We start from the raw sequence: 25,434 nt of genomic DNA, 5'->3' as shown, positions 1-25,434 counted from the left end.
ATGTTTGACAGTCAATTTATATAAGCATCACAGAGTCAAGGCCATACAGATAACTTAGTATTTATTGGTGTGTTTGAAGCAGCACAAGAATACATCAAAGACAATGAGGCAATTAAGTCACTAAGTAATTTTCACTGCTTCATGCGAAAGCAGAACACAACGACACACACTGACTTTGAGCTAAGCATCTGTAGTTTGCGCCCATCTGTGTTTATAAGCCTGTACATTATGCAGCAGTGGAGATATACACTGCAACCCCCCCACCCCACCTCAGATGTTATCCAATTATTGCCCCATCTGTTTCTGTTGCATATTTGGCACGGTCTCTGTTGTTGTTTTTGAATTTTCTGTCATCACAAACCTCATCTGTCCTTTGTACTCAGACACAGAGTAAGCACTTGGACAACTGGCACATCATTATCATGACCAACACTGAAAAAAAACCCATGAAAATGACAAAAACACGAGCGCTGCATTGTCAATGGTATGAACATTTGCTGGTGTGCGGATCCTCCATCCACCATTTACATCCACGCGCACAGACAGTGTGAGTGGGATTTCAACATGACCTTTTCAACTCTGGGGAAGATTTCCTTTTGTTATGGCAACAGTCTCTCCACAACAGTCACATGGCTTTATTGTCATGGTCAGCATGTCCATGGCATTTCCCCCCCAATGCAGGGACATTAAAAAACCCTCCTACAGGGGGCAGCAGCTCAGCATTCCTTTCTGGTCTTTACCATCTTGCTGGCGTACTTGATAGGGATCCCCCAGCGTCTCATTAGATAGACATCAAACACATAGGCCATCCCTGGCTCCAGGCCCCCGATCACAGCTGTTGTGACGGCCCGTCGAGGATTCAACTCCTGGAAATACTTGCAGAGAACCCTCTCAGTGTCAGAACGGGATTCTGGCCCCAGGCAGGGAGCAGTTAGAGCCGATACTCCTCCAGCCTCCGCGTCACGGTTTCCCAACTTCCTGCTGTACACGCAGTACAGGCTTCTTTCTTCTGTGCCCATCCAGGCCAACGTGACACTGTTGCAACCGCGCAACCGGTTGAAGGACTTGATCTGCAAGGTGGAAGGCAGAGATGGGACTCCTCTGCGGTGGTAGGCTGAAGAGGTCTGCATCTTGACTGAACCTTTTGAGGAAGTCCCTTCTCTCTTCAAGTGAATAAGATAAGAAGGACTTCCCTGGAGCCAGATGTGTGAGATATCTCCTCCCACATCCTGGGATGTCAAAACATGGCCTTTACTGGATACAGTGGCCTTGACTTTTTCACCCACTCCACAGCTCTGCAGGGTAAGGAGGCCACTCTGCTGCCAACCGCGAGGACGGAAAGTGAAGAACTGCTCTGAGTTGGAGCCCCTGTCGTTGAAGGTCACCCACCTCAGCTCCCCTTCTCTTAACGTGGTGATTGCCGGCCGAGCCTCCTCGTGCGTCCGAGCAAAGGTCCCCTTGTACGCCATGCTGGTCCCATTCAGCCGGTCGACCACAAAGACGTCAAAGTAATACAGGGTTTCGGGTAGGAGCTCGGAGACGGTGCAGACACTCTCGGTCCCCTGACATGTGCACTGGAGATCAGCGTACTCATCAGCGAGGGAAGAGGTTGGACTTTCAGGATAAACGTCCCACTGCTGCCACCACCAGTCGTTCAAAATCGGCCACACTGTCACTCTCCTCTCCTTCTTCTCTTGTTTCTGGTGTTTCTCTCTCTTCATGCTCTCTCGGGCTGCACAGAGGCTGGGGAAGTTTTGCTGCGAGTTGACGAGGACACAGTAGTCGTAAGTCTTCTGTGATTGGGGGAGGCTGGTGATGGAGGCACTGGGCACCCAGCTGAGCGTGACACTGGTCATGCCGACACCTAAAGTGTGAACTTGAGGGTCAGGTGGGAGCCGAGGAAAGGTGCCTGAGGGCCCCGGGCCTTCATGGAGCGATACTGTAGCTCTGGTGTTGTGCTGTTTGGAGCGCAGCCTCAGGATGTAGATGGAAGCATGTGGATAGGAAGGACCCGCGTAGGTGTTTACTGCACTGCCAGCGAAGCTGTGTAGTTTCTCCTCAGTCCCAGGACCTTGCCACCACACTTCAGGTGTACTCTTTTTACTACTCCCTGTGAGGACATAAAAAAAGTATTTATTTATCTATGAATTGATGAAAGCCATGATTTTTTTTTTTTCCAAATTACAACAGCAATGCAAACTGCAAATCCTAAAGGCTGCAATTCAAACAATTGTCAAACAATCTCTTTTACCACTAAATCTGAGTTAGAGACATTTTAATGTTTAAGGTCACTACACAAAAATGAAAATAATTGAGATGTTAAGGGTTTAGTTTGACAGCTGGTGAGAAGACCATCACTGTGTGCTAATTGTTACGACGTTCATGAGCTTTATGGTGCTGTTATTGAGAATCGATCTTGTCACTTTTGCTGGAGATCAAACGTATCTCAAAAAAATGCTTAACTAGTACTAGTAAACCAGCCTTTATCAGGAATTCTGATGTGAAAAGGAAATAAATGATTTTACATTGTTAATTGTAGGGGCAATCGTTGGGCTGCTAAGTGAGCCAATAGAAATGAAGGAAATGAAAGAAAATGTCAACGGCCATTTAACAAGCATATGCAGTCGAAAGGACAATTAATTACTTCTTCTTTATAACATTGAAACATTTTCCTAAAGAATGAATGGTCTCAATCTCTAGTTTCAAGTCTTCTTCAAAAGCACATGATGTTGATTTGGTAAATGATGATCCTGTTCAGAGTAAAATGGACAATAAAGTACAGCACATAGACGTGTACATCTGCATGATTGACAGCTTCCATTTGCAAAACGCCAACATTTCTGGAACACAGCAATAATCGCTTGTACATTTATATTTAATACATTAATACACATTTGTTACACATTTCACAGTAAATGAACAATAAACAAACTACCATGCACTAAACCTGCACAATTAACAAAGTAAAGGGAAACTTAACTCCCTCTTCTGAAGCCAATTACCATTCCTCAATCAATGCCAGTATTTTCATTCAAACCCCAAGTGTTTTTTATTTTTAAGCACATACTCCTCACTCGAATGGCACAACTGTCAAAACACACACACACACACAAAACACATCACCACTTGTCTCACTGTTCATCTCTCCTTGAGTTGAGAAATCGCCCCTCACATGAGACCAAATGTTGCTGAATCAAAGTGAATTATTTAGGCCGGTGATGGGGACCCATGAGCTCGGCGTCTAAATGATTCATGTGTCATTTTAGAACTTCCTAATGTTATTTTACTACGTCGAGGAGCTTTTTTTTAACCTGGAAAAAGGCTCATTAAAAGAAAGTCTCTGACATTTTGCCGCTTTACCTTTTTACTGTAGAGATTTTATGACTTACTTAACTTTGAGCTCGACTTTATTGCTCTGACTTTAGTTTAAAACTCTTAACGTTAAAGCTGCGGCTCTGCAGGATGGGGATCATGATCTAAATAATATTTTCTTCAATTTCTGCCAAATGAAAACAATTTTACTTGCATTTTATACACTTGCCCTTACATTATTTATTCTGTGTTGACATTAACAGGTTTATATGAGAGTGTTTTACTTATATAGAGAATTTATGGCTCAGTGACAACCACCTGTTTCCCTGTCAAAGACAGTGGGTGGTATTTAGAATTAAAAATTGTTTTTAATGCTATGAAATAAAAGCATTGCTGTGATATGGTTAATCAATAGGCCACACAGTTGGTGTAGTGGTTAGCACGCTTGCCTTTGTGGCATGAAGATGGAGTTTGCATGTTCTATATGTGTGTGCATGGGTTTTCTCCGGGTTCTCTGGTTTCCTCCCACAATCCAGAAACATGCAATATGGGGATTAGACAAATATGACACAGTAAACTGACTGTGTGTCCCCGGCTGAGATTGGCACCAGCACCACAACACGGCCCTCATGTATATATATATATATACATCATATGGTATATAAATATAATAAAAAAGGCAATGATACTGTATATTAAACCTATAACCTCCATGTTGCCGACATCAAATGACAATGATATGATGCCAAAATCATTTTGTCTTCTAATAGTTGGACCCTTCTCCTCTCTACGGCATGAACTCAAAGCTGTGATCATGAAGCTTTACCAAGGAGTAAAGCCCCTGATTTAAGAGTGTTTAGCTTCCACTAAAACCCTAAGCAAGTGATTTAGTGATGATCTAACTGACTTACTACCTTGCTTGTTGTGATGACGTGTAAGAAAAGACATTGGAGGCCTCCGACATAAAGGAACTGAAGCATCCTAGTTGTCATCAATGGTATCGGCTGTTTAGCTGATTATAAAATCCATGCTTGTTATCACAATATTGTTGTTACTAATCTAATCTGCTTTGACCCCTCACTCATCTTGGGTCCCCAGGCAATGTATTGCTTTTATTTATTTTTTTAATTCTTTGAGCTGGTGGAGCGGAAACTCTGTCCTCTCATCAGTCCAAAAAAATGTACCAGCCTGAATTTCACTGAGCTTTTCCCGCTGTTGTCCTCTCCTCCTTCTATAAACCGGCTTCTTCTGTTATATCCGGGATCAAGGCAGGGACGGAAACCGTGGTGCATGTGCGGAGCCCTCAGGCCAGCGTGAGTAAGACTGAACTCGTACATGCGATTGTAATTCAACTGCCTATTCCATTATTTGGGTGTATCAGTCTATGAGGAATATGATTTTGTAGTATTTGGGACAAAAAAAAAGTCCAGTTTTAGACAGACGTACACACAAATTCATCTTTTTCTAACTTCAGGTAAATGTACTGTTGCAGTTTTGTTATTACACCCCTGTAATCTGGGTATCTGTGGTCGTATAATGTCCACTCACACTGCAGGCTTTTGAGCGGTTTGTCCTTTAAAGTGCGGGCGGCCAAGCTCCATTCGACGGGCTGGTCACAGGGGCTGACGGTCACCGACATTGCCGGAGCCTTTTTCCTCAGTGTGAAGTAGAGCCTGTAGGATAAAACACCGGAGATAACAGCGAAAAAGCTGAATGTCAAAAAGATAACAGCCTGTTTCCATTCAGCTGTGATGCACGAGAAGACAAGCTCTCGACCAGTGAACACGGAGCAACATCCTTTCAGTTTGTCAGATGATGTTTTGATACGATAGACTGGCTATAATTTCTTCCCCTAAAGCTTTCATTGCAGCTGTTTCGAAGCTTTGCCAAATGCCGTATTTCCATTTCCCCTACATGCTGATCAGTCATTTGATAGCAGATCATGACCTGGGGATCAGCTGATAACGCTGTATCGACTCTTTCAGATGAGTATCTGTTTGTCTGCTTATCGGGAATCGTGCTTGGCATATTAACTATTAGGTCCGTTGTGATGCGATCAAATTTAAATAATCAAATTCCCTTTTAAATCAATGTGAAGCCGTTTACAACCACCTTTCTTTTTAAAGCAACAATATTCTGTTCATTTAGTTAATTACGCACCATTAAAATTGAGTAAGTGCACGGCTGCTTGTTAGTAAATATTTGTTCTCCTTCACTGCAAACACTATAATTCATGATTGCGTGCAGATGGCGCTTGTTTTTAAACAGATGTACGACACTGTTATTGTCAAGGGCACTTTGTGGCTCATCTAATAGAGTGATTAATTTCTGAATCAGTGTCTTCTCTGCATTCTTTTTTTTTTTTGTTGCTGAGATTCTGCATGACTGCATGTGTGGACAGACTGCAGCACACAGGGAGATGTGTTTCGCAATTTTCAGCTCCCCCGTTTTAGAAAGCAAGCACTGGCACTGTCGTGCAGCTAGGGCTCAGGCCAAATGGGCTCCACTTCCTGTCGCTCTGTGGCACTGGAATCAGACTTGTTGTCGACGTGGCAACGAGGGCAGTGCTGGCGAGCAGACCTCGGGATTTAATCATATAGGTGTTTAATGAACTGCAAATTAGGTTGGTGTAGAGTTCACTGCCCCTGATAATTCAGCTGGTTTACAAATCAATCGTTTGTTGGGAAGGTGAAACTGATTTTGCGTACAATTTGTGTATGTTGTTTTGATAGTATTCTCTTTCAGTATACAGTTTGACCTTTTTCAATTCCTGCTTTTAGTACTTTGCATTAAATATTTTATTTGGTCGAATCCAGACAGTTAAATAATTTATACTTTGGAACTATTTTGACGTGTCTCCACATTTGTAAAAATGGTGCAATCCCAGCTTGTTATGGAAATTAGCTCTCTTAAAAATCTTATGCTTTTTCTGCAGTTTCTACTCTATTTTCTGCATTATAGCTTATTTATCTTCTCCACTTTCTCCAGTACTTCCATTTCATAGTAATTGCTTTTGCGATTCAAAGTATAATTAACAACAAATAAAGTGTGATGTGTTATAAAAGGTTAAGGTAAGACTGTTGGGAATTTAGAGATTTAGAGTTTGTTTATTTAAAACATATTAATAAGTTAATAATTTACGTATATAAAGCCGTTTATGGGAGATCTATGACGTTAAAATCAAGACTGTGTTTCCCATAATGCTTTTGACAGTTGAGTGTTGTGTTTCCAAAAGGGTTCAGCAACAAGTTTGCGCTTAGCAGAGAAGCTATCCTTTGTTCCCACACTTGTGAAAACTACTTTTTATTTCCATAAAGTTCCCTAAACTTTGAGTTGGAATCTTGTCTCGTCATTTGTGGACGTAGTTGGATTAAATCAGGCTAAATCAAACTAATCTTTTTACCAGCTGCAATATTAAAGTGGTTTACACGTCATTGCGTCATTATTACAGATTATTCTTGCACAATGAACATTTCTAAAGTAGTTTAAAGTATATTTAGATTGGACTTAATTGATGCCACACTGGGGGAAAGTAGCAAGGTCATGTCAGGGGTAGACAAGTATAGAATATGAGCAATACAATAAGATAAAACAAGTATTAAAATATTAACACAACATACACCTTTCACCACAGAAAGTAAGTCTTACTGCTGCCACTAATCATTTCCAGTAATGATGACTGCACATGATGTTCAGATGATAAGACTCTGTGTTTCCATTCAAAAAGACAAATTCTTCTTCACTTAAACGGACAATTTATTAACTCCGAACAATTACCGCTCAATAATCAACACACTAATTAATATTGAAGATAATCTAGTTGCTGTAATGGCAACAAGCATCCATATCATGCAGTGTAGGTGTATTCTTACCTGCGAGTGCGTCCTTTGGGCAGAGTTATAGAGGTGATCTTTCCTTCTGGTAACCATGTAGTGGGTCGGAGTGGTACCTCATTCTCCGGTGCCAGAGCTGTGTGAACCTGGGGCCACGAGGAGCCACACAGCAGTGCCAAAGCTGCACTGAGACACCAGGACAGCGATGTCAGGGCCATGGCCTGTTCCTGACTTCTGTCTCTTTCACTCTTTTGACTTTCCTAAGTCACCGCGTCTTGGAACTCTCCCAGGCTCTGTAAATGCACGGAAAGGTCAAGATCATCAATCAGAGCACACACACACACACACACACACACACACACACACACACACAGTGAGACTGAGACACACAGACTAATACACTTCCACACACAGAGAGCACTGCACTCAAACACTTAATTTCCACAGTATCATTCGCACAGACACTAAAAAGCTGTAGCGACTGGTGATTCACTGATATGAAGAAGCATCTTCTCCTACATTCAGACAGAATTATTCATGCAAGGGAAGAGAAATAGCCACGCTGTATTACTCTGGGATGTGTGTGTAGCACAGCTTGACACGCTCTGTTTTTTTTTTTTTTTAAAGAGAGAAAGAAATCACCCATCACACCACTTTTCAAAGTGTGAAGCGGGCTGCTAATATTACTCTGAAGTCGGTGTCTTTACATCCACATATCTATTTTTAGTTGAAGAGGTCTGCTCTCCAAATATTCTTTCATCGTGAGTATTAGAGATAGATTATTGAGAGAGAGAGAGAGCGTGTCATATCACACAGACGAGGGCCGAGGCTCAGAACCAACACCTGGATGTGACTGTGATGCAGTCAAATCCAATCAGCACACGTTACTGTGATGCCTGACAAGAGGAATTTGAATCTGTTTTTTTGTTCTGTGTCAATCCTTTGTCCTTTGCTTTACCTCTTTCACACTCTGTTAGTGTTCCCTGTGTATATTCATATGTGGGTGAGAGATTGTGTGTGTGTGTGTGTGTGGTTGGGATTCAATAATAGTAGATAGAATGATTACAGGCCCCAGTGTTTTCCTTTCTCCCCAGAGAGAAGGCATTTGTTCAAAGTCACACGGTGTTCACAAACACTCTCCCCGCTGCTTTCCCCTAACAAGGTGTACTGTGTCAGTGCTGTGCCCTATAGATCAGATGACAATCACAGTGGGTCGGTGGAGGCGGCTACAGAAGGTACATCTGAGTCTTTCTGGCCCCAGGACGCTCTGGGATCCAAACTCACAAACAGTCGCGCAGCTACAAAGTCGCACAGAGGTTCCTGCTCATTATCCGTGCACAGAAATAAGGGAGTGAACGACCCATAAAGCTTCAACGGAGAGACGTGCAGTAGGATAGATAGAGGCAGATTGAAATGGGAGGGAGGGGGGAGGGAGGGGAAGGGGAGGCTGAGGAAATGGAGAGCAGGAAGAGGAGGATGTTGGATCCCGGAGTAATTAGAGGGAAAAGGAGACAGTGCATGAAAGAGAGGAGAAAAGTGAAACAGGAAAAAAGCGAGGGCTGGAAGCACGGAGAAAAAGAAAAAAAAAGGTTTGCAGTGAATTTGGTTTCTGTTTCTTCTAGTCAGACATTGTGAAGTGGCTTCCTCCAGCCTCCACGATGAATGGGTTAATGTGTCACATATTACCACTCACACACACAACCACGCCGCCACTCACGCTCACACTCCCCCTCATTCAAACTTGATCAAGACAAAGACGGGGTAAAGCTTGGCGGGGTTGCTCCTTCAAAAACACACCCGCTGATAAAATATGCATACAGCGCTTCAGCAAATTAAAGGCAAAGAGAAGAGTTTTTCACTGAGATGGAGAACTTGAATACACAGAAGGTCAGGACTCTCATGGTCCTGTCCACTACGTCTATATTCAGCCTTTTATTTTCTATCATAAGACTCTGTTGTGTTTTAACGGTTAAACTGTCTGCATTTTTTTTCCCCCTGGCTGCTGTTTGCGTTTCAATTTGAGATACTTCAGTCCTGCTTCTCTTTTTTTGCTTGCTTCATTCGGGGGCCGCCTTATTCTGAAGTTGAGGGAGGCTCAGTTTCAGAGAGACAGGTCTTAGCTTATCTTCGATCTCTCTGTGCTCCTGCAGGACCATCTGCCTTCTGTTGTCTGTGGGCAGGGACAGATTAAATGGCATGGGGTGGTCCCTGCAGGATCCACTGTGTCCCCCCCCCCCTTCCACCAAACTACTATAGGGGAAGAATACGGCCTGTGGCTCAAGGTGGGGGTTGACCAGTATAGATGGAGGATTAGTATGCAATGACCATGGAACTTGATAGGATTTTACAGCTGGTTTTCCACCTCGCTGCATATATATATGCTTACTTCACCGTCCCTCTGTGCCTGCGCGTCTCACTCTCCTCTCTCACACACTTTCATAGAACATCACGACATGTCTCGATGCACACTTTATTTCTGCCTTTCCTCTGTCGTCACTGTCCCACTCCACTTTTCTTTTAGAGATAATTATTGGTTGTCAGAGAGATTACAAATAAACACAGGTATAATGAGCAGTAAGACACATTCAACATGCAAAACTGTGAGACTGTCCACACGAAAAGCATCCTGCAACAAACGAAAAGTGCCGTGCGTCTGTCTCGGCTGTTTAAACAACCCTCCAGCAACCCCCACCAAACACACACACACACACACACACGCTCACTCAGCACTGAATCAAAGAAACAAGTTGCTGACCGAGGCATCAAGTTGAAATTTGAGACCCACATTCTCTGCAAGGACAACAACAAGCGTGCACGCATGCATGCATGCCCCCCCTTACCTTCTCTTGGTGCACACTCTCTCTCTCTGGAGCAGGGAGTGAAGGATGGGATCATATGAGAGAGGGAGTGAGGATGGAGGAGGAGGAGAGGGAGATGAGAGCTGGTTGCGAAGAGAGGAGGAGCGACAGCAGGTTGTTGTCGGGTGTTCCACAGACTCCGTCTCCCTTGAGGTGCTGAAGTGTCTCTTCAGGGCTCAGGTGTCCCTCCTGGGCTGTCCCAGACACTTCTCACTCTTCCTTTCTCTCTGTCTATCTCTGAGTCCTTCACACCTGGAGGCTTGTCCTGCCGAACAGTGTTTGAATGTTATCCGGTCAGTGAAGCCCATGTCCCACCTTCTCCTCCTCTTGTTCTTATGTGACCTGTGTCACTATACTGTGTTTTCCCCCCCCCCAGCTCCTGTTCTTCTCACTTGTCTCCTTCTGTTTACCTGATCTGGTTGCAAATCTACAGTAGAGCTTACTTGCAATTCAAATGGGCTCATGTGTGATATTGTATCTGTGTGTGCAGTCTGAGAGTGAGGGAGCAAGTGGATGAGCATGAGGGGGCTGATGGTGAGGTGGTGAGAATGGGGGTGGTGATGAGAGAGAGAGAGGGAGGGAGAGAGAGAGAATGTGCTGTTAAGGGGAGGTGATGTGGAAGTTAAATACATTAACCATTCTCTCACTGTTCTGATAACATCTGTATCACAACGCTGCAGACGAGGTTACACCGTCTTTGTGCCCTTATCGCCTGGTCTGATCTGGTTCCTCAACTGTTTCTGAATGAAAATGTTTAGATTGAAAAAACAGCCTCTCGGCTGCTGTATTATATACATTTAATTAAATGGAAAGTATTAATTAAAACACTGAGTGCACCTGCCCCATCCAAGACCCCCACCCCCATTAAATTAAAAGAATGATGAAACAGTTTCCTTTATCTAAAGATATGACACTCAAAGTAATGACTCTTGTTTGATCATCACTCATTTGTGTTATAATGTATTCTCTTATGTTAAGTGGAGCTCATGCATGGGTTTGACTTGATTCCTTTTTACTGATTGAAATAGAAACTGTGCCTGGTCCACATTTGACGTCATACATTACGTTGTATGTCAAGGTGTTGATTGGATCTAAATTCAGAAAATTGCTGTATGTACCATATATAAATATCGTTTCAAATGTGAGGTTCACTTTGACCGAGAAGTTAAATAATCAAACAACATATAGAGCAAATAAATGTACACATATACAGGTCAGGTCATGAAAAGTGCTCACTGTATTATAGTAAATAATTTGACTGTGAATAAGAAAGCAAGCTTTTATATTTTACCCTCTCATATCTAAGGTTAATTCTAATAATATCTTCATATTGTGATATTTAGTATCAAATACAGTATATATTTGTACATACTAGTGCACTGAGCATGTATGTAATACAAAAGGAATAGGCTGACATTTTTGTTGTCAGAAATATGATTATTTCCTTTCTTGCCGGCCACACGGTTGGTGTAGTGGTTAGCACTCTTGCCTTTGCAGCAACAAGACCTGGGTTAGAGCCCCGATTGGAACAAGGGTCTTTCTGCATGGAGTTTGCATGTTCTCCCCGTGTGCGTGGGTTTTCTCCGGGTTCTCCGGGTTCTCCGGGTTCCTCCCACAGACCAAAAACATGCAATATGGAGATTAGGTAAATTGGTCACGCTACACTATGTCAGCTGAGATTGGCACAGCACACCCCGCGACCCTCTGGTGGAGGATAAAGCGGTAGATGATGGATGGATACTTTCTTGCCAAGGTTTAAATGACAATATGTTTTACCCCTAAAAATACAATTTTCACTTCCTGAATCTTTATATTCATACTGATTCCACTTGTTGCATTTAAGTCTTCTACACCTAATTGCTAGTGTAAAAAAGACTTCAAAGTTTCTTTTTTACTGTAATACATAATTAGCAAATAATTAATCTCAGGACAGATGGACCGGCTGTAACAATACACCACAGAAGGCCACTGCATTAGAGCACAAAGACAAAACATTTGGGGAAGAATCTCTGGTTAAGTCCTGGATTCAGAGTGAAAACCCACCGGCCCATGGGGTTGAAATTAAAAACCTGCTCATTTACATTTTCCCAGTGCCTCAGGGCATGGTGTAATAAACTGGAAACTTGTAAGATAAGACTGTTGATAACAACCATGTTGCAGACTCTGTGTCCTCCACCTATAGGTCAAGTGCAGATCTCAGTGGACTGGGGGTGGATTCATATCAGTGGCTCTCAAACCCCACCCAGTCCTCTCATCTCCACACAATGGTGGGCCTCATGTTCCGTGCTCTCTATCCTCATCTCTTTAATCAATATCATCAGAAAACTAGAAGGAGGCCCACCACATTGTGCTCTAACTCCCCCCTTCTTCACTCTCTGATGGGGCCTTTTCTTACTAATTCACCAGGTACTCCAGTACAGGGCTATTGAGGTTACTCTGAATGGGACCCACTCCACCCAGAGGGAATATTGTCTGACCACAGGCTAAAATCTGAGAGACCCTCCCTCTTTCCCTCTCTTTTTCCTCCCTGTCTGTGTCTGTCTGTGTCTGCAACATCACTTCAAAGAAGAATGAAAATGTGGCACATGAGGGCTATTAATAAATGTATCACTGCAGTGGCCACAACTGGTCTTTTTTTAAAAAAGAAAATGTGGAGTCTAGGAACCCATTTCTGCGGCTGGACTTTCTTTCAAAGCTACCAGTCTCCCTCTCTGTTTCCCTCTCTTTTCGCTGGCCCACTTTTACAGTCCCTGAGAGGTTCTGAATGTTGGCAAGTCTGGCAGAGCACGATACGGCGGCTGCTTTTGAAGATTGGATGGATGGTGGTTAATCTCGGAGAGATTTCTGTGCACATAAAACTTTGTGTATGAGCTGCGATCTGGCAACTTAAACGCTGTTGTTGTTGTTTTTTTCCAGGGGAGAATTATTTTATTTGAAAATCACATTTGAAGTCTGTTGTTTTGACTCTGGACATCTGTGGAACATCTGTTAAAACTGGGATTTGGGTGACACGGGGCTCAAAATCTCTCTCACACACACAGACACACACACTTTTGTGCAACTTTTCTTGTAAGGACACTTTATTCACTTCTATTCACATTTACCTCTTATCTTAACCAGAGCAGAATTTAGGCTTCGCCTTATTAAAACCAGACTGCTACTTCCCACGTCTGCAAGTCTGCAGGAGTCTATGTAGGAGTCACGTGGTAGCTACATTCTATGACAGGTGAAACACTAGACTGCTGCAAACCCTCATTTTACTGTCAATGAACCTGGGAACATGCATGTGCAAGCAAAATTACATAGCGACTCTCTGGGGACAGGGATACAGAAAGTATGGAAGGGCCCTATAAGATGGTCCCCTTGGTTTCCAGTAGAACACCTGACAAGGTCAGTCAGAAAAAAGGACACAAACATGTATACAAACACACACATTTCTCCACCATCATGACCAGTGTGTGTATATGCCTTTTGATCCTGTAGTCCACCCACTCACAGCCCCAGCCCCCTCTTTGCATCGCTGTTTAATATTTCATCAACACACAGTCGCCAGACAAACTCCATCCATAGAGGAAGTGATAGGAAGTGGGAGTAAAAATTTAATTTGGCATAACTGTGTAAAAAGAAGCTGCAAAACTGGCCTTTTCATCTATTATGGATGTATGCTTATGAGCCATACATAATGCAGGGGTCCATCTTCACGACAAGCATGTATTAAATATCATGTTCTGAGGTCGAGGGGTCTATGGATGCATGCTTTAAATGTCACAGTTTAGTTGGCTTTTTTCTTTTTTACAAGAGTGAAACGGACAGCAAAGGGAGAAAGGCCTTGATATTGAGAGGAAGCGATAGAGAGATTGATAGAGAGAGTGATGAGATGGAATGGGGGACATGACAGTGGGAGGGAGGGTGTGCTAGCTGACAACGGGTTAACTGGAATCTTTATTTTTAACAGCATGCCATCACCAGCCTCCCATCTGCTCCAGAGCTGTCAGAGTCCCATGGGAGTGTGTGTAAATGTGTGAGAGCGGGAGAAAGAAGAGAGATGTGAGCATGCGAGCCATCACAGATCAGATCACTGATCAGAACCCAAAGGAGGAGGAGGAGGAGCAGAGGACAAGGTTAGAGAGGTGGGTGGCACACAGATATCTCCCTCTTTTAATATTCAAATGGGGTGTGACAGGATGAGGGGAGGTGAAGGGTGTGTGCACATGTCTGTAGTAGGCTGTGAGGACACATTTTGATTCAAAACCATCTTTGTGGGGACACTTTGACCTTGTGAGGAAATGTTTGGCTCCTCCTCACAACCATAATAAGCCTTTAAGACTTGGTTTTAGGGTTAGGGTTGGAATTAATTTTAGGTTAGGTCAACGGTTAGGGTTAAGCATTTAGTTGTAATTGTTAATGTTAAGGTAAGGGTGTAGTGGATGCATTATCTCAATGAGCGTCCTCACGAAGAAAAGTGTGTGTGTGCACGTGTGTGTGGGAGAGAGAAACAGAAAGGATAAAGTGGTATTATCTACATCTGCCTATTCTCTGTATTTTGATGGAGGGGTGGAAGGAGGTAGAGACAGTGATCCAGAGGTAATGAGAAATAATCTATTAACACGGGGGGGGGAAACACAAAGAATGTAGAGTGGTGAGGAGGAGGAGGTGTAGCTGTGTCAGACCAAGTGGCCCCAACACCTTTTTCCTCCCTCTGTTATATAGGAATTTGATGTCATTTCCATTTCTCTCCCTCCAGTTTTGTTTATATGCAAAGGTCGACTGCAGCTCTCTGCACCTCCACTCCACTTTATTGAAAGTTTTGATTCAGTGAAACCATCTTGTTTTGATATTTAAGACAAGGCATTTTGTGTTTGCACGCCACGAAGTGGAAGCAGTAGTCGTTTCCTCTTTGCCTCGCGTTTGCACTGAATTTGCATCTCACGTTGAGTCCTGAATCTCTCTCCCCCACTTACTTCATCTTCCCCTCTCTTTCTCCTGCCTCATCCTTCAGGCATGGCATATTTGAAGGCAAATTAGTTCAGAGAAAGCAGTCATACCAAAGAACCCACCCCAGGACACACACACACACATCCACTTTGGATCATAGTGGTCTTCGAGCACCAACACACGCACCGTCGTGCACAAATGAACACATAAAGCTTAAATAAATGGCTACGATAGAAGAGTTTTTAGTGTATCATATATTATACATGCTTATACATCAGCAAGCTGTTTGACCTTGAGAGAGGGCAAGCATTCCATGATACCATTTACAGAGTTGACTGTAAAAAGAAAATGTTTACAACATCAAAAGCTTCTTTTTCTCTCCTTCTTGCCTCTCCTCAGTTACTCCTGATTCCTCAGCCGTCCCTCCCTCCCCCCCGCGTACGCACTCTCCGTTCTCAGTCTTCCCCTCATTTCTGATCCATTTTTTATGCATTACTCCATTACCCTCAACTCCCATTTACAGTGCATTACGTAAACGCCCGTCTTCCACAAACACTTTGTACTTCTTTCTCCTTCCTCCCGTCACTCTTGTGTTGCTCCATCTATTTTTCGCCCTCCTCCCGTGCATTACGACACTTTCCTCTCCTTCTCCCCCACCCCCCTTTATTATCTCTTTGTCTCTTCCCCAGTCACGTCCTCTCTCATTCTAAGCTCTTCTTTTCCCCTTATCATTATTTCCCTCTGGTTTGTTATTCTCCATACATCACGCCTGGCTGCACTGTAATTCTCCCCTTTTACGGCTTATTCATAGCATGCCTTGTAAATTGGGACTGCCTATTGTCTCCCCCCCATTTAACAACACAAATGTCAGCTGATGTAATTAACAGTGCTGGTGGTCAGTCTGTCTAGACATTTATTTGTCCCTTTTCAAGCGCACGGACAGAGAGAGAGATTTGATGACTTCGTAAATCACTATGAGACAAATTGCAATGTGGAGAGAGTGACCAGTGTGAAGCCACTGCCACACTCTACTGTGGCCTTGAAATCAGGAAACTGAGATTGCGTTGTCTTCAGAGATGCTTGGGTTTGACGTCATTTTCAAAAGTTGTTCTCTTTGACTGTTGGACACAGCTCATGGGATCCCATTCTCACTGCTGTACAGTAGGTAAAAATGAAAGAGAAAAAGAAAAGCCTGTGAGTGAGCCTGTGAATTAAAAAGTAGTGTTAGCTTCACTGACGTAGAGAAAGTTAAACAACACAAATAATTGGATGTCAAAGAATGTAAATAGTATTATCAGATAACTGTAAGGAAGTCAACAAAAGACATGGCATTGTCCCTTCTACTGTATCCTTCCTTTTTGTTCTGGTTCTAATTTATTCTGAAGGTGCAACTCACACATGAAACGGTAGAACCAGGCCTCGGAGAGGTCCACCAGACAGGTCGTCCACTCGCGCAGGGCCACCTTTCTGTTCTGGTTGTGGTCACATGACCTGTGAACACAGCACAGAGTTACATACGATGACCTCACAATATGGCACTGACGGTGGAAACAGATGCATTCACTCGCTCACATAATGCACCATGTGCTCCCCTATGTTGCATGCACACACACAGCCTCACAACCTTGCAAGCACAAGATGACAGATTTATATATATATATATATATATATATATATATGGTGATTTAGAGAGAGCATGATGATAGAGAGGCAACTGCATTGAGGTTCCTCAACAGCCATTGTCTTTTATTTTACCCTGAGCATTATCTCTGAAGGGTAGTCCTTCAATTTGTGTTAATCCATGGGCAGCGGGAGACACAGTGGGTAATAAACATTATCATTGCTGTGAATGGCTTGACATTGACACTGCCAGCCCAGCTCCCACAAAACGTGTCATTGCAGACTGACTGAGACATGTGAGGTTGGGCTGGAGGAGGGATGAGAGACGGAGGAATGAAAGACTGAGAGAAGAGCGAGCATGAGAGTGGTATTGACAGAGAGAGGGAGGCTGAGGATGAGTCTATTTGTGGGAAAGATGAAAGGAAAGTAGGAAGTGCAGAGAGGGAAGAGAAGTGACTGAACGTGGAGGAGGAGTATGAAGATGGTAGAGATGGTGTGGTCATGAGATGAGGAGGGAGGAGGAGGACAGGAAGAGTGGGAATTGGCATGGCAGATGAATAAATACATGGCATGTAGAGAGAACAGCATGGTGGGAGGTGCAACTTGGTCACAGAACTGTGGCGAAAACCACCGCGGTGTGACATTTTTAACCCTCAGTGTTTCAGCAATTCATCGCTGAAACTGTTCAGGCCTGTGTCTGTGTTTCTCAGTTCAGCAGTGTTTAGATTTCATGTCACGTAATTTGATTTATGTCAAGACAGAAGGAGGAGGAAACGAGTAATGTGAGATGGCTGCAAACAGGTTGGAGTCGGCCACAAAAAGTATCTGAAGTGAGTACAACTGCTGAAAAACGGTTCAACAGTTTGACGGGATACATTTTCTTGCCCCTGCACACAAACACCCCCTCAGTCAGGTCTGATTGAACTGCTTGACAGAACCCATTTTTGGTTAAAGGACACAAATAATGTTGCATGATATTTGTTCACGAAGACCTAGACCAGCTTTAATATATATAAGGTATTATGATATGCATCTGACTTTTAGAAGACACACACACACACACACACCAGTACTGAATGAATTCATAACTGTGTCAACTTAATCATCATCCTGATATCCAACTGACTGACAGAAAGAATGGTGCAGCACAGTGCTCCAGTGGCATCCTCTTGTAGTTCAGCTTCCTCAGGTCCCTGCGGCTCAAATGGCCGTCTTTGTTTCTGTCCAGCAGGGTAAATCTTTTCTATGGAGCGAGACGAACAGAGATAATGTCAGAGTAAAAACACATGGTTTGACTTCATTAATGATTGCACTTTTTTCCCCATTGTAAAAAAATTACTTGGACTCTTCCCAATTTGTGGATTGATTCTGATCAATTTATGTTCTGAGATTCATGATTATAAGGAATAAAGTTCACTATTAGGGTGACATTTTCCAGCACATAGACTATTTCTGATTGATTGCCATGAAATGTACAGTATGTCCTCCACAGGGACAATCGATATAATTCCAATGGTTAAAACTCATTCTCACTTTGGTGTTATGTTGAAATGCGTGGCAGACAGTACTCTTCTCTCTCGCTCTTCAATTTTCATGCCAGCATTATTATAGCAATGCTTCTGATAAAATAAGTTAATCAAAAGAGGTTTATATGAAAATCCTATCCATTAATTCTGAAATCATCAAAATAACAACAATTTATTTAAGAGTTGAGGTCAAGTTATAACAACGTAGACCTCAGTTTATCATCTTAATGAATAATTTAGTGATTACTGACCAAAACCTATTTATACATGGTTTTCTTAAGAGCTACAGCCTCATTGTGTGGATGACCACACCTCAAGAAACACAAGAACTTGCCACTTACAGTAAGTTGTTAATATTGATTTCTTGCCACACAATCCATGAGGCCCAGTTAGTGTTGCGAGTATGATCACGGTGTCTGGTGTCAAAAACAACTTTATGTTCAGTGTTAAGTTGCTCTGGGAGTGAGAGTAATCGCTGGGTATGTTTTTTTTCTTCGGTCTGCAGCTCCTTTTGCATCATAGACTGTTGTGTGGTATTGATTTCATTTGCATCATCTTAAGCTGAGGTCATCATAGATCATAAATCACATTTTGAATTCTACAATCATCCTCTCCCCTTGTGTTTTGAATGGCATTCTGCTGCTTCCTTCAAGCCTTAATGTATCAGCTACCTGTGCTAGATGTTTCCTCTGGGCGTGGCTGAGGCAGCTCTGGGGCGGGGCAGCAGGTGTGTATGACTCTCCCATTCGACTCAGGAGCAAGAACCAGTCCAAGAGACGATATGGAAACTGGCTTAGTTCCTCCTCAGTGCATTTAGCCTTTGGGACTGATTGAGAGAGATAAAAGAACCAATTTGGAAGACCGTTCTGCACAGTGGACATGTCAGTGCAATATTTGAATATGTGCTGCTGTGTGGGTTTACCCAGGCAAGGTCCCGTGTGAGCCAGTCCAGTGCGGCGCCTCTTTCTACAGGCTTCTTTATGCAGCAAACACTCATTGGCATACGTTTTCCCCAGAACACTGCACACTGGTGCCCTCTGCCTGATTTCAGGAGCCAGAGCCCACATGCAAAACTATACGTGAGGATGGATTATACTGTGGTAATTCAATAAACTGCTGTCATTTCATTCCAAAATCTACGAATTTCTTTATTTCTTATGAACAGGATACAAATCTAAGTACATTTGCTTGTCAAAAACACAAAATATGGTCACAATGTTATTATTCCATGAATTGTTTACCATGGACAGGACTGAGGACAAACACATCTGGGAACCAGGACTCCATTTTCCTCAACTACCTGGCACCAAGATCCTGCTGGACTACGACATTTCAGCAATTCACAGAGTTTTTCTATAATATGAGGGAAAGAGCCACGCTGTGTCATTTTTGATTGTTGAATTTCACAATGCACATATATGACCACACGACTTGCAAACAGTGCACACATCAGTAAAAGACACTTAGTCACAAACAAGTATGTTTTACCTGGCTCTACTCGGCCAATATATGGTCTCAAGCGCTCCTCAGCTTGTCTCTGTCTGCGCTGGGCTCTGCCTCCCTGAACACACACAGTATACAGTATATTATGTGCCAACATTTTGTTTTATTTAAGGTCTCTTGTCATGACTACTAGAGAAATACTAGAGAAATATTTTTTTTTATAATTAGAAATAAATTACATCTAAGTACATAATCTAACATTTGAACATCTTGCTCCAACCATTACGTCTTACCCTGGGAACATTAAATCCAGTCTTGTATAAAGTACCTAAAAGGGATACTCGAGTAAAGTATCTTATCAGAAAATGACTTTGATAAAAGTTGAGGTCACTTTGTTATAATATTACTTAAGTAAAAGTCTTCTATCAATTTGTCTTCATCAAGACTAGAAAAGCTCTATATAAATACATGCCATTACCAACTCGTCTTCTTCTGATTATATTTGGTAGTAATGAGTAACAATACTATTTAGAGGAAATGTATTGGAGTAAAAGTAAAAGTTGGTAGAAATATAAATACAAAAGTAAAGCACACACATACATGAATTTTGGACTTTAGTACAGTAAAGAAGTATTTGTACTTGGTTACATTACAACACTGATTCAATCTAATATTGGTAATGGAATATTGCTCTTAGCACTACGGGAATCATCAATTGTGTGGGTTCAATTATAAAAGGAAATGTGACCATTATTTGTCAAAAAAACATTTATTTTACTTCAGATGTTGGAGTCAAGTGCAGCATCAGCACCTCCAGAAAACCAGACAGAGAAGCAGGAGTTTATGTCATGGAAACAAGTAACAAGTGCTGCCACACAGTGGTGAAGGAGATGTGTTTGTATACGCAGTATAATATGATTTGGGTGATTTTGCTGTATCGTGTTATGTCTCCACACTGCTGTTGCCCATGGAGGCAAACAGGGACACATGTTTACTCAAAGTTTACCACCATGTTGTGGGCAGAGGATGAAAGGACCAGATCTGTGTAACTCTGGAGGCATGCATTAAAGTCACATATGGACATGTCTTTATTGCAAACCTGAATTATGAATCACAGTATCTTTTTTTTCAACGGCTGTATCTCAAGTTATAATACACCTCTCATCTAATTCATCTAAAAACAAAAAAAAAAAACATTTTAAGTCAGTTGATTGAAAATGACTGCAGCGCTGTAACAAAAACCACAATGAAAATGGAATGTGTTATATATCACATCCATCTCTCCTCATGCACACGAAACCCAGATACTTTGTAGTCTGCGCCAGGTCCACATCTGCCCGTGAAGGCCGCACAGATCAGATGGGAAACAGGTGCACAGCTGACCCAAAATACTGGAGCCACACGCCACAACCATTTAACCCCTATCACAAAGCACTTACAGCAGAAAACATGGGAGATAGTCTGCAATAAACATGCAATAAAATGTAAACATTGTCCATGTCCATGCTGCTACTCTGGCATCAGCATAAATTCCCAGATTATATACCAATATCATGATCATATTTTGTTAAACATTTTTAGTTCAGTTTTAAATCCTCTTATCTTGCCACAAACTTACTCACCATAGATGAACAAGTATGAAGACTGACGAGCAGAAACAAGGTATAAGTCAAAGTCATGGCTGAGACACGCAGTGAACCTCATAAGGAAACGGTTAGATTCTCCTGCAGGTGAAAAACACTGGACTTAATCACTTTGATTCTGTAGACAGATTTATTGTTATTAACGACAAAACACAGGCTTTAAAAAAATTGTTTTAAGCAGCATTTGAGTTGAAATATGAAAAGAAAATACCTCAGAAAGACTATCCATACAGACCAAGCTATAATAGTTCAAATTGTCCACAATTTTCTTTCCTGTTGCTGTTATTTACCCACTTTAACTACATTTCCTGTCATTTCCATAATGTTGCAGACGGGAGGCAATGCACCTCATTGAGTCCAGGTAAAATCTTTTCAGAATAGAGGAAACAGAGTGTTACATGGAGTGAACATTCAGCTTTCAGTTGAGAACATTATTAGAGACTAACACGTAATTTTCCATCCCCCTGACTGCTTGAGAAAACTAAATCTCACCAGAAGCTGTGTGTCTCCTTTCCCTTGTTATTATTCTCTTGCTGTTTCCATACACCGCACCTTTCCCTGTCTGACTCACTGGATCCTCTATTTCCATCTATTTTTCTTGTATCTTGCTTTATCCATCCCCTCCCGCCCGATGTCTTACCTTCACATCAGCTCCCTGTTGTTTGCAGTCGTGTGCACAGGTATCTGGGCTCAGTGTTAGTTTTAGTTCAAAGTTGTTTATGTGGGTGTGGGATGGGGTGGAGTGAGGGCTGTACAGTAGTTTTTATGGGTCCACTGGTTTATAACCCAGAGAGAGAACATGTGGTCACACATCTTCTCACTATTACATTCAAAGTTTTCAGTTCTGTCTTTCTAATCTAGAAAATCTCTCTGTATCACATGCACTCAAACAGCTATCTTTCCTAGGATACTACACTGACATCCATTTATTTGGACACATTATTATCCTTAACCTTAACCATTACCAGTTAATGCCTAATCCTAATTTTAACCTAACCACAATTCAAATCATTGCCCCAAACTTAACCAATTCCTCAATCCACTTGGGGAACCACACTACCACTTTACGGCCCTCTCCATGAGGGCTACTGATCCTGACAAGGTCAGTGTTTAAGCCAGAAAAGGTCCTAAAGAAGTAATCAAAGTCATGTGGAAAAAGAGTGCTCTCTAGTGGTTAGGGTGGCCAATAACAGCTTTACTTTATGTCTCCCACAAACAATGACTCATTTTTGCTTTGTAATGCAATGTAATTGTATATATAAGATACAAATTTCTCTCTCCAGGATCTTTATTTCTTCCTTTACTTTGTGGAAACTAGTTGTAAATCGTCAAATATTTTGTCGATAGTGTACTGGGTTTAGATGAAAAGCAATAACAGGAATAATAATTAAATTTCACATAAATCTACTTAGATTCAGGTAGTGGTTTATCACTGGGATTCCACCTCTACAAACAGATTATTATTAGGGCTGAAGGATTTGAGGAAAATGTGTGCAATATTACTGACAAAAACTGCAATCTGAAAATGAAATAAATAAGTCATATGCTGTGGTTTATAAATCCAGGGTGATATGAGCGACATACAGTATATTCTTAATTGCAGCCTTTGTCATGACATAAATGAAAGCATATTAATCACGCAGTGAAATGAGTGCACCCATGGATCAGACATGGATTAGTATCTAGTCTGCAATGTGGAGCAGCAGCAGAGTCACCCTTTGAGACCCAGGTGACATCTCTAAGCTCCGCCTCTCTGGAGGCGAGAGGAGTGTTTGGATGATGAAGTGCAGTGTGGAATCAGTGAGATGAGTGTGAACCATTTGTGGATAATGTGTTCACCAATTTCTTCCACGTTTACAAAGCTTTTATTTTGAGCGAGGCTTTAACGTCGTCTGTGTAGCCGGAGCAATGGCTGTACATTGATTTTGTTTACGTTCGCTCGTCTCTTTCCGTGTCCTCTCGGTTTCTTCCGCTGGTCGCTGTTGACACAGTGAAACTAGCGGCTCGGTGATACGTTAGAGGCATTTATTTAAACCGTTTCACTGTAAATACTTGATGTTAAGGTGTGACATTTTCCCAACACGTTTAGTGCTCAGTTTGTTTGGCTTTTCAGCTTTAGTTTATTTGTTTGCGTTTGACAGTTAGCCCCAGAGCTGTTCATTTCACTTGAGTGTGGACCACTGGCTATGAGCTAGCTAAACTTCATCGTTGCTTTTAAACTGAAAGTGAATGGACTTGAGCTCTCCTTTACAACCAACATGCTGCTGTAAAACAGCGAACAAGTGGACTCTCAGCTAAACCATGGATGGTGCTTCTGTTATGCTTCTAACAAAGTAATACGGGTAAGTGTTATCACTTACGACCTGTTATTGTATTTATAACAGTTTTCATAAGGTCTGTTATCATTGTGACTTGATATGTTAACAGTAAATCACTGACTGTGTATGAATAAGTGACTAGAAAAGTTGACATTAAAAAGTTGGCTAGAAAACGTATGTGCTTTGCATGTACAGGGGCGTCGCAAGACATTTTAGGGTCCCATGACAGAATACAATTCACTCCCCTATCACCATACATATGTATTTAATATTTTACTACTCAAAGTGTACTTATTTATAGAGTTATAGTTCTGCTACAGTCTATTTAGTGGTGCACCAAGGTCGGTTCACAAAAAACCTAGGTAACCAGCTATTCTCTCACTTTTTTCCCCTCTCCAGTTTTACCAAATGTATAATTTAGGGATGGTTCAATATTACTTTTTCATTACAATTCTGAAAACAGAGCTTTTAGTATCTACCAATACTAACATTAGAGGGATACAATTATGTTTTTCTTTTAAAACAAGGCCTTGTAACAAATGTTCTGCTCCGTCCATCCATCCATTAACAGCTCTCAGCGTGAGTTAAATGTTAAAATGCTGTTGCAGTTAAAATGCTGTTGCTGCTTTTTAAAAAAAAATGTTTTATAATCTTCATCAATCAAGTAAAGCATGTGATATGTAGGATTTTTTATTCATATCAGATTCCAATACGACTTTGACCAGTCTTGCACCAATACTGAGTGTTGTATTTGCTCATCCCGGGTATTTTTTTCCAGCTTCTCCCTCTTTAGGGGTTACCACATGTATTTATATATATTACATTCTTTAAGGACCCAACATCATTTGAGTGCTAGGATTTACTAATTTAGTCTTAAATTGAAAGCATACCATGATTCAGTGAGTGCAGAGGGGCGAAAAGTCTTTACAGTTTTGACTGATTCACAACTACGATTATAATAAAACCATTGTACTACGATGTCTTCCTTATGGTAATCATAGCAATAACGATAACGATAATTATAGCCATGCTCAGTCCCTGTCACTATTCTGAAACATAATGAAGTCTGATGAAGAGTTTCAGTGTCTGTCAGTGGTTTTCATCTGTGCTGCCCGCTGAAGCAGAAAAATCCATGCTTTTTTTTTTTACGTCACAACATCAAACCCCCCACAGTCACAACAATCCTTCCCTCAAATGCTCACTGTACCATGAATGATGATGACTAGGCCCTTATGTAAAAAGCATATACACATTTACTGATTGTATAACAGGAATTGCACACATTGAACGTGATAAATCAGGACCATCTTTAGTACTGTATGGATCAATAGAGTTAATACTCAAAGGGAAGTCAGCCTTCACTGAGACATGTTTTCCTCATCCACATGTCTGGAGTTAAGTGTAACTAAAGATGACTCAAGCCCCTTCATACTCCACTCATGCAGTAAAGTTAGATCTAGCAGACAGGGAGCTCAAATTTAACCTCACATATTCATATTTTTATACCACAACTGAAGTTGCTGTCAGTCAAGTCTCATAGCTATATATGTGTATGTGTGTGTATGTGAAAGACATTTAAGGCTATGATCCATTACAGTACAGATGCCATGACATCAGTGCCACTACACATTAGGATAAGGCGTGGGGTTGCATTTATACACACACACACACACACACACACACACACACACTATATTCTTGCACAGCATTCTTACTGAGGACACTTATAGACATAATGCATTCCCTAACCCCTTACCCTAACCTTGACCATCACTAATTCCCTAACCCTAACCCTTAATCTAAACCTAACCTAAACCCAATTCTAACCCTAACCCTTAAACCAGGTCTTAACCCCAAAAGGCCCTTAAGTGTTGTGAGGACCAGACAAAATGTCCTCACTCCCTGTGGTTTATACATTTCTTAGTCCTCAGAAAGATACACATACT

The 25,434-nt window shown here is 41.9% G+C and overlaps 3 protein-coding genes across 5 annotated transcripts in view; 1 reads left to right on the top strand and 2 right to left on the bottom strand.

Annotated features, from left to right (window-relative positions):
• Positions 1–3: 3 nt before the first annotated feature.
• Positions 4–10,475, bottom strand: ndnfl (neuron-derived neurotrophic factor, like). The gene is made up of 4 exons (XM_044052020.1): positions 9,986–10,475; positions 7,185–7,438; positions 4,861–4,985; positions 4–2,110 (listed from the first exon to the last, which is right to left on the bottom strand). Exons 2-4 carry the CDS (start codon positions 7,361–7,363, stop codon positions 717–719), a joined length of 1,698 nt encoding a protein of 565 aa, XP_043907955.1. The 5' UTR covers positions 7,364–7,438; positions 9,986–10,475; the 3' UTR covers positions 4–716.
• A 5,139-nt stretch (positions 10,476–15,614) lies between these two features.
• On the bottom strand, positions 15,615–21,869 carry sparcl2 (SPARC-like 2). Its single transcript, XM_044053134.1, has 9 exons — positions 21,811–21,869; positions 21,150–21,251; positions 19,573–19,645; positions 19,326–19,437; positions 19,007–19,125; positions 18,756–18,910; positions 17,689–17,801; positions 16,335–16,429; positions 15,615–16,092 (listed from the first exon to the last, which is right to left on the bottom strand). Exons 2-9 carry the CDS (start codon positions 21,204–21,206, stop codon positions 16,037–16,039), a joined length of 780 nt encoding a protein of 259 aa, XP_043909069.1. The 5' UTR covers positions 21,207–21,251; positions 21,811–21,869; the 3' UTR covers positions 15,615–16,036.
• A 1,070-nt stretch (positions 21,870–22,939) lies between these two features.
• The window catches only part of ccser2a (coiled-coil serine-rich protein 2a), a 48,888-nt gene continuing 46,393 nt past the window's right edge, over positions 22,940–25,434 (top strand). For all 3 annotated transcript variants that reach the window (XM_044052773.1, XM_044052777.1, XM_044052776.1), the window contains exon 1: positions 22,940–23,512. The gene's annotated coding sequence lies outside the window, so the exon portion shown is untranslated. The remainder of the gene's footprint in view (positions 23,513–25,434) is intronic.

Source organism: Solea senegalensis, linkage group LG20 (assembly GCF_019176455.1).
Source record: "Solea senegalensis isolate Sse05_10M linkage group LG20, IFAPA_SoseM_1, whole genome shotgun sequence".
Taxonomy (NCBI): domain Eukaryota; kingdom Metazoa; phylum Chordata; class Actinopteri; order Pleuronectiformes; family Soleidae; genus Solea; species Solea senegalensis.
The sequence above is the reverse complement of the archived record's forward strand: the minus strand, read 5'-3'. Positions and strand labels throughout refer to the sequence as shown.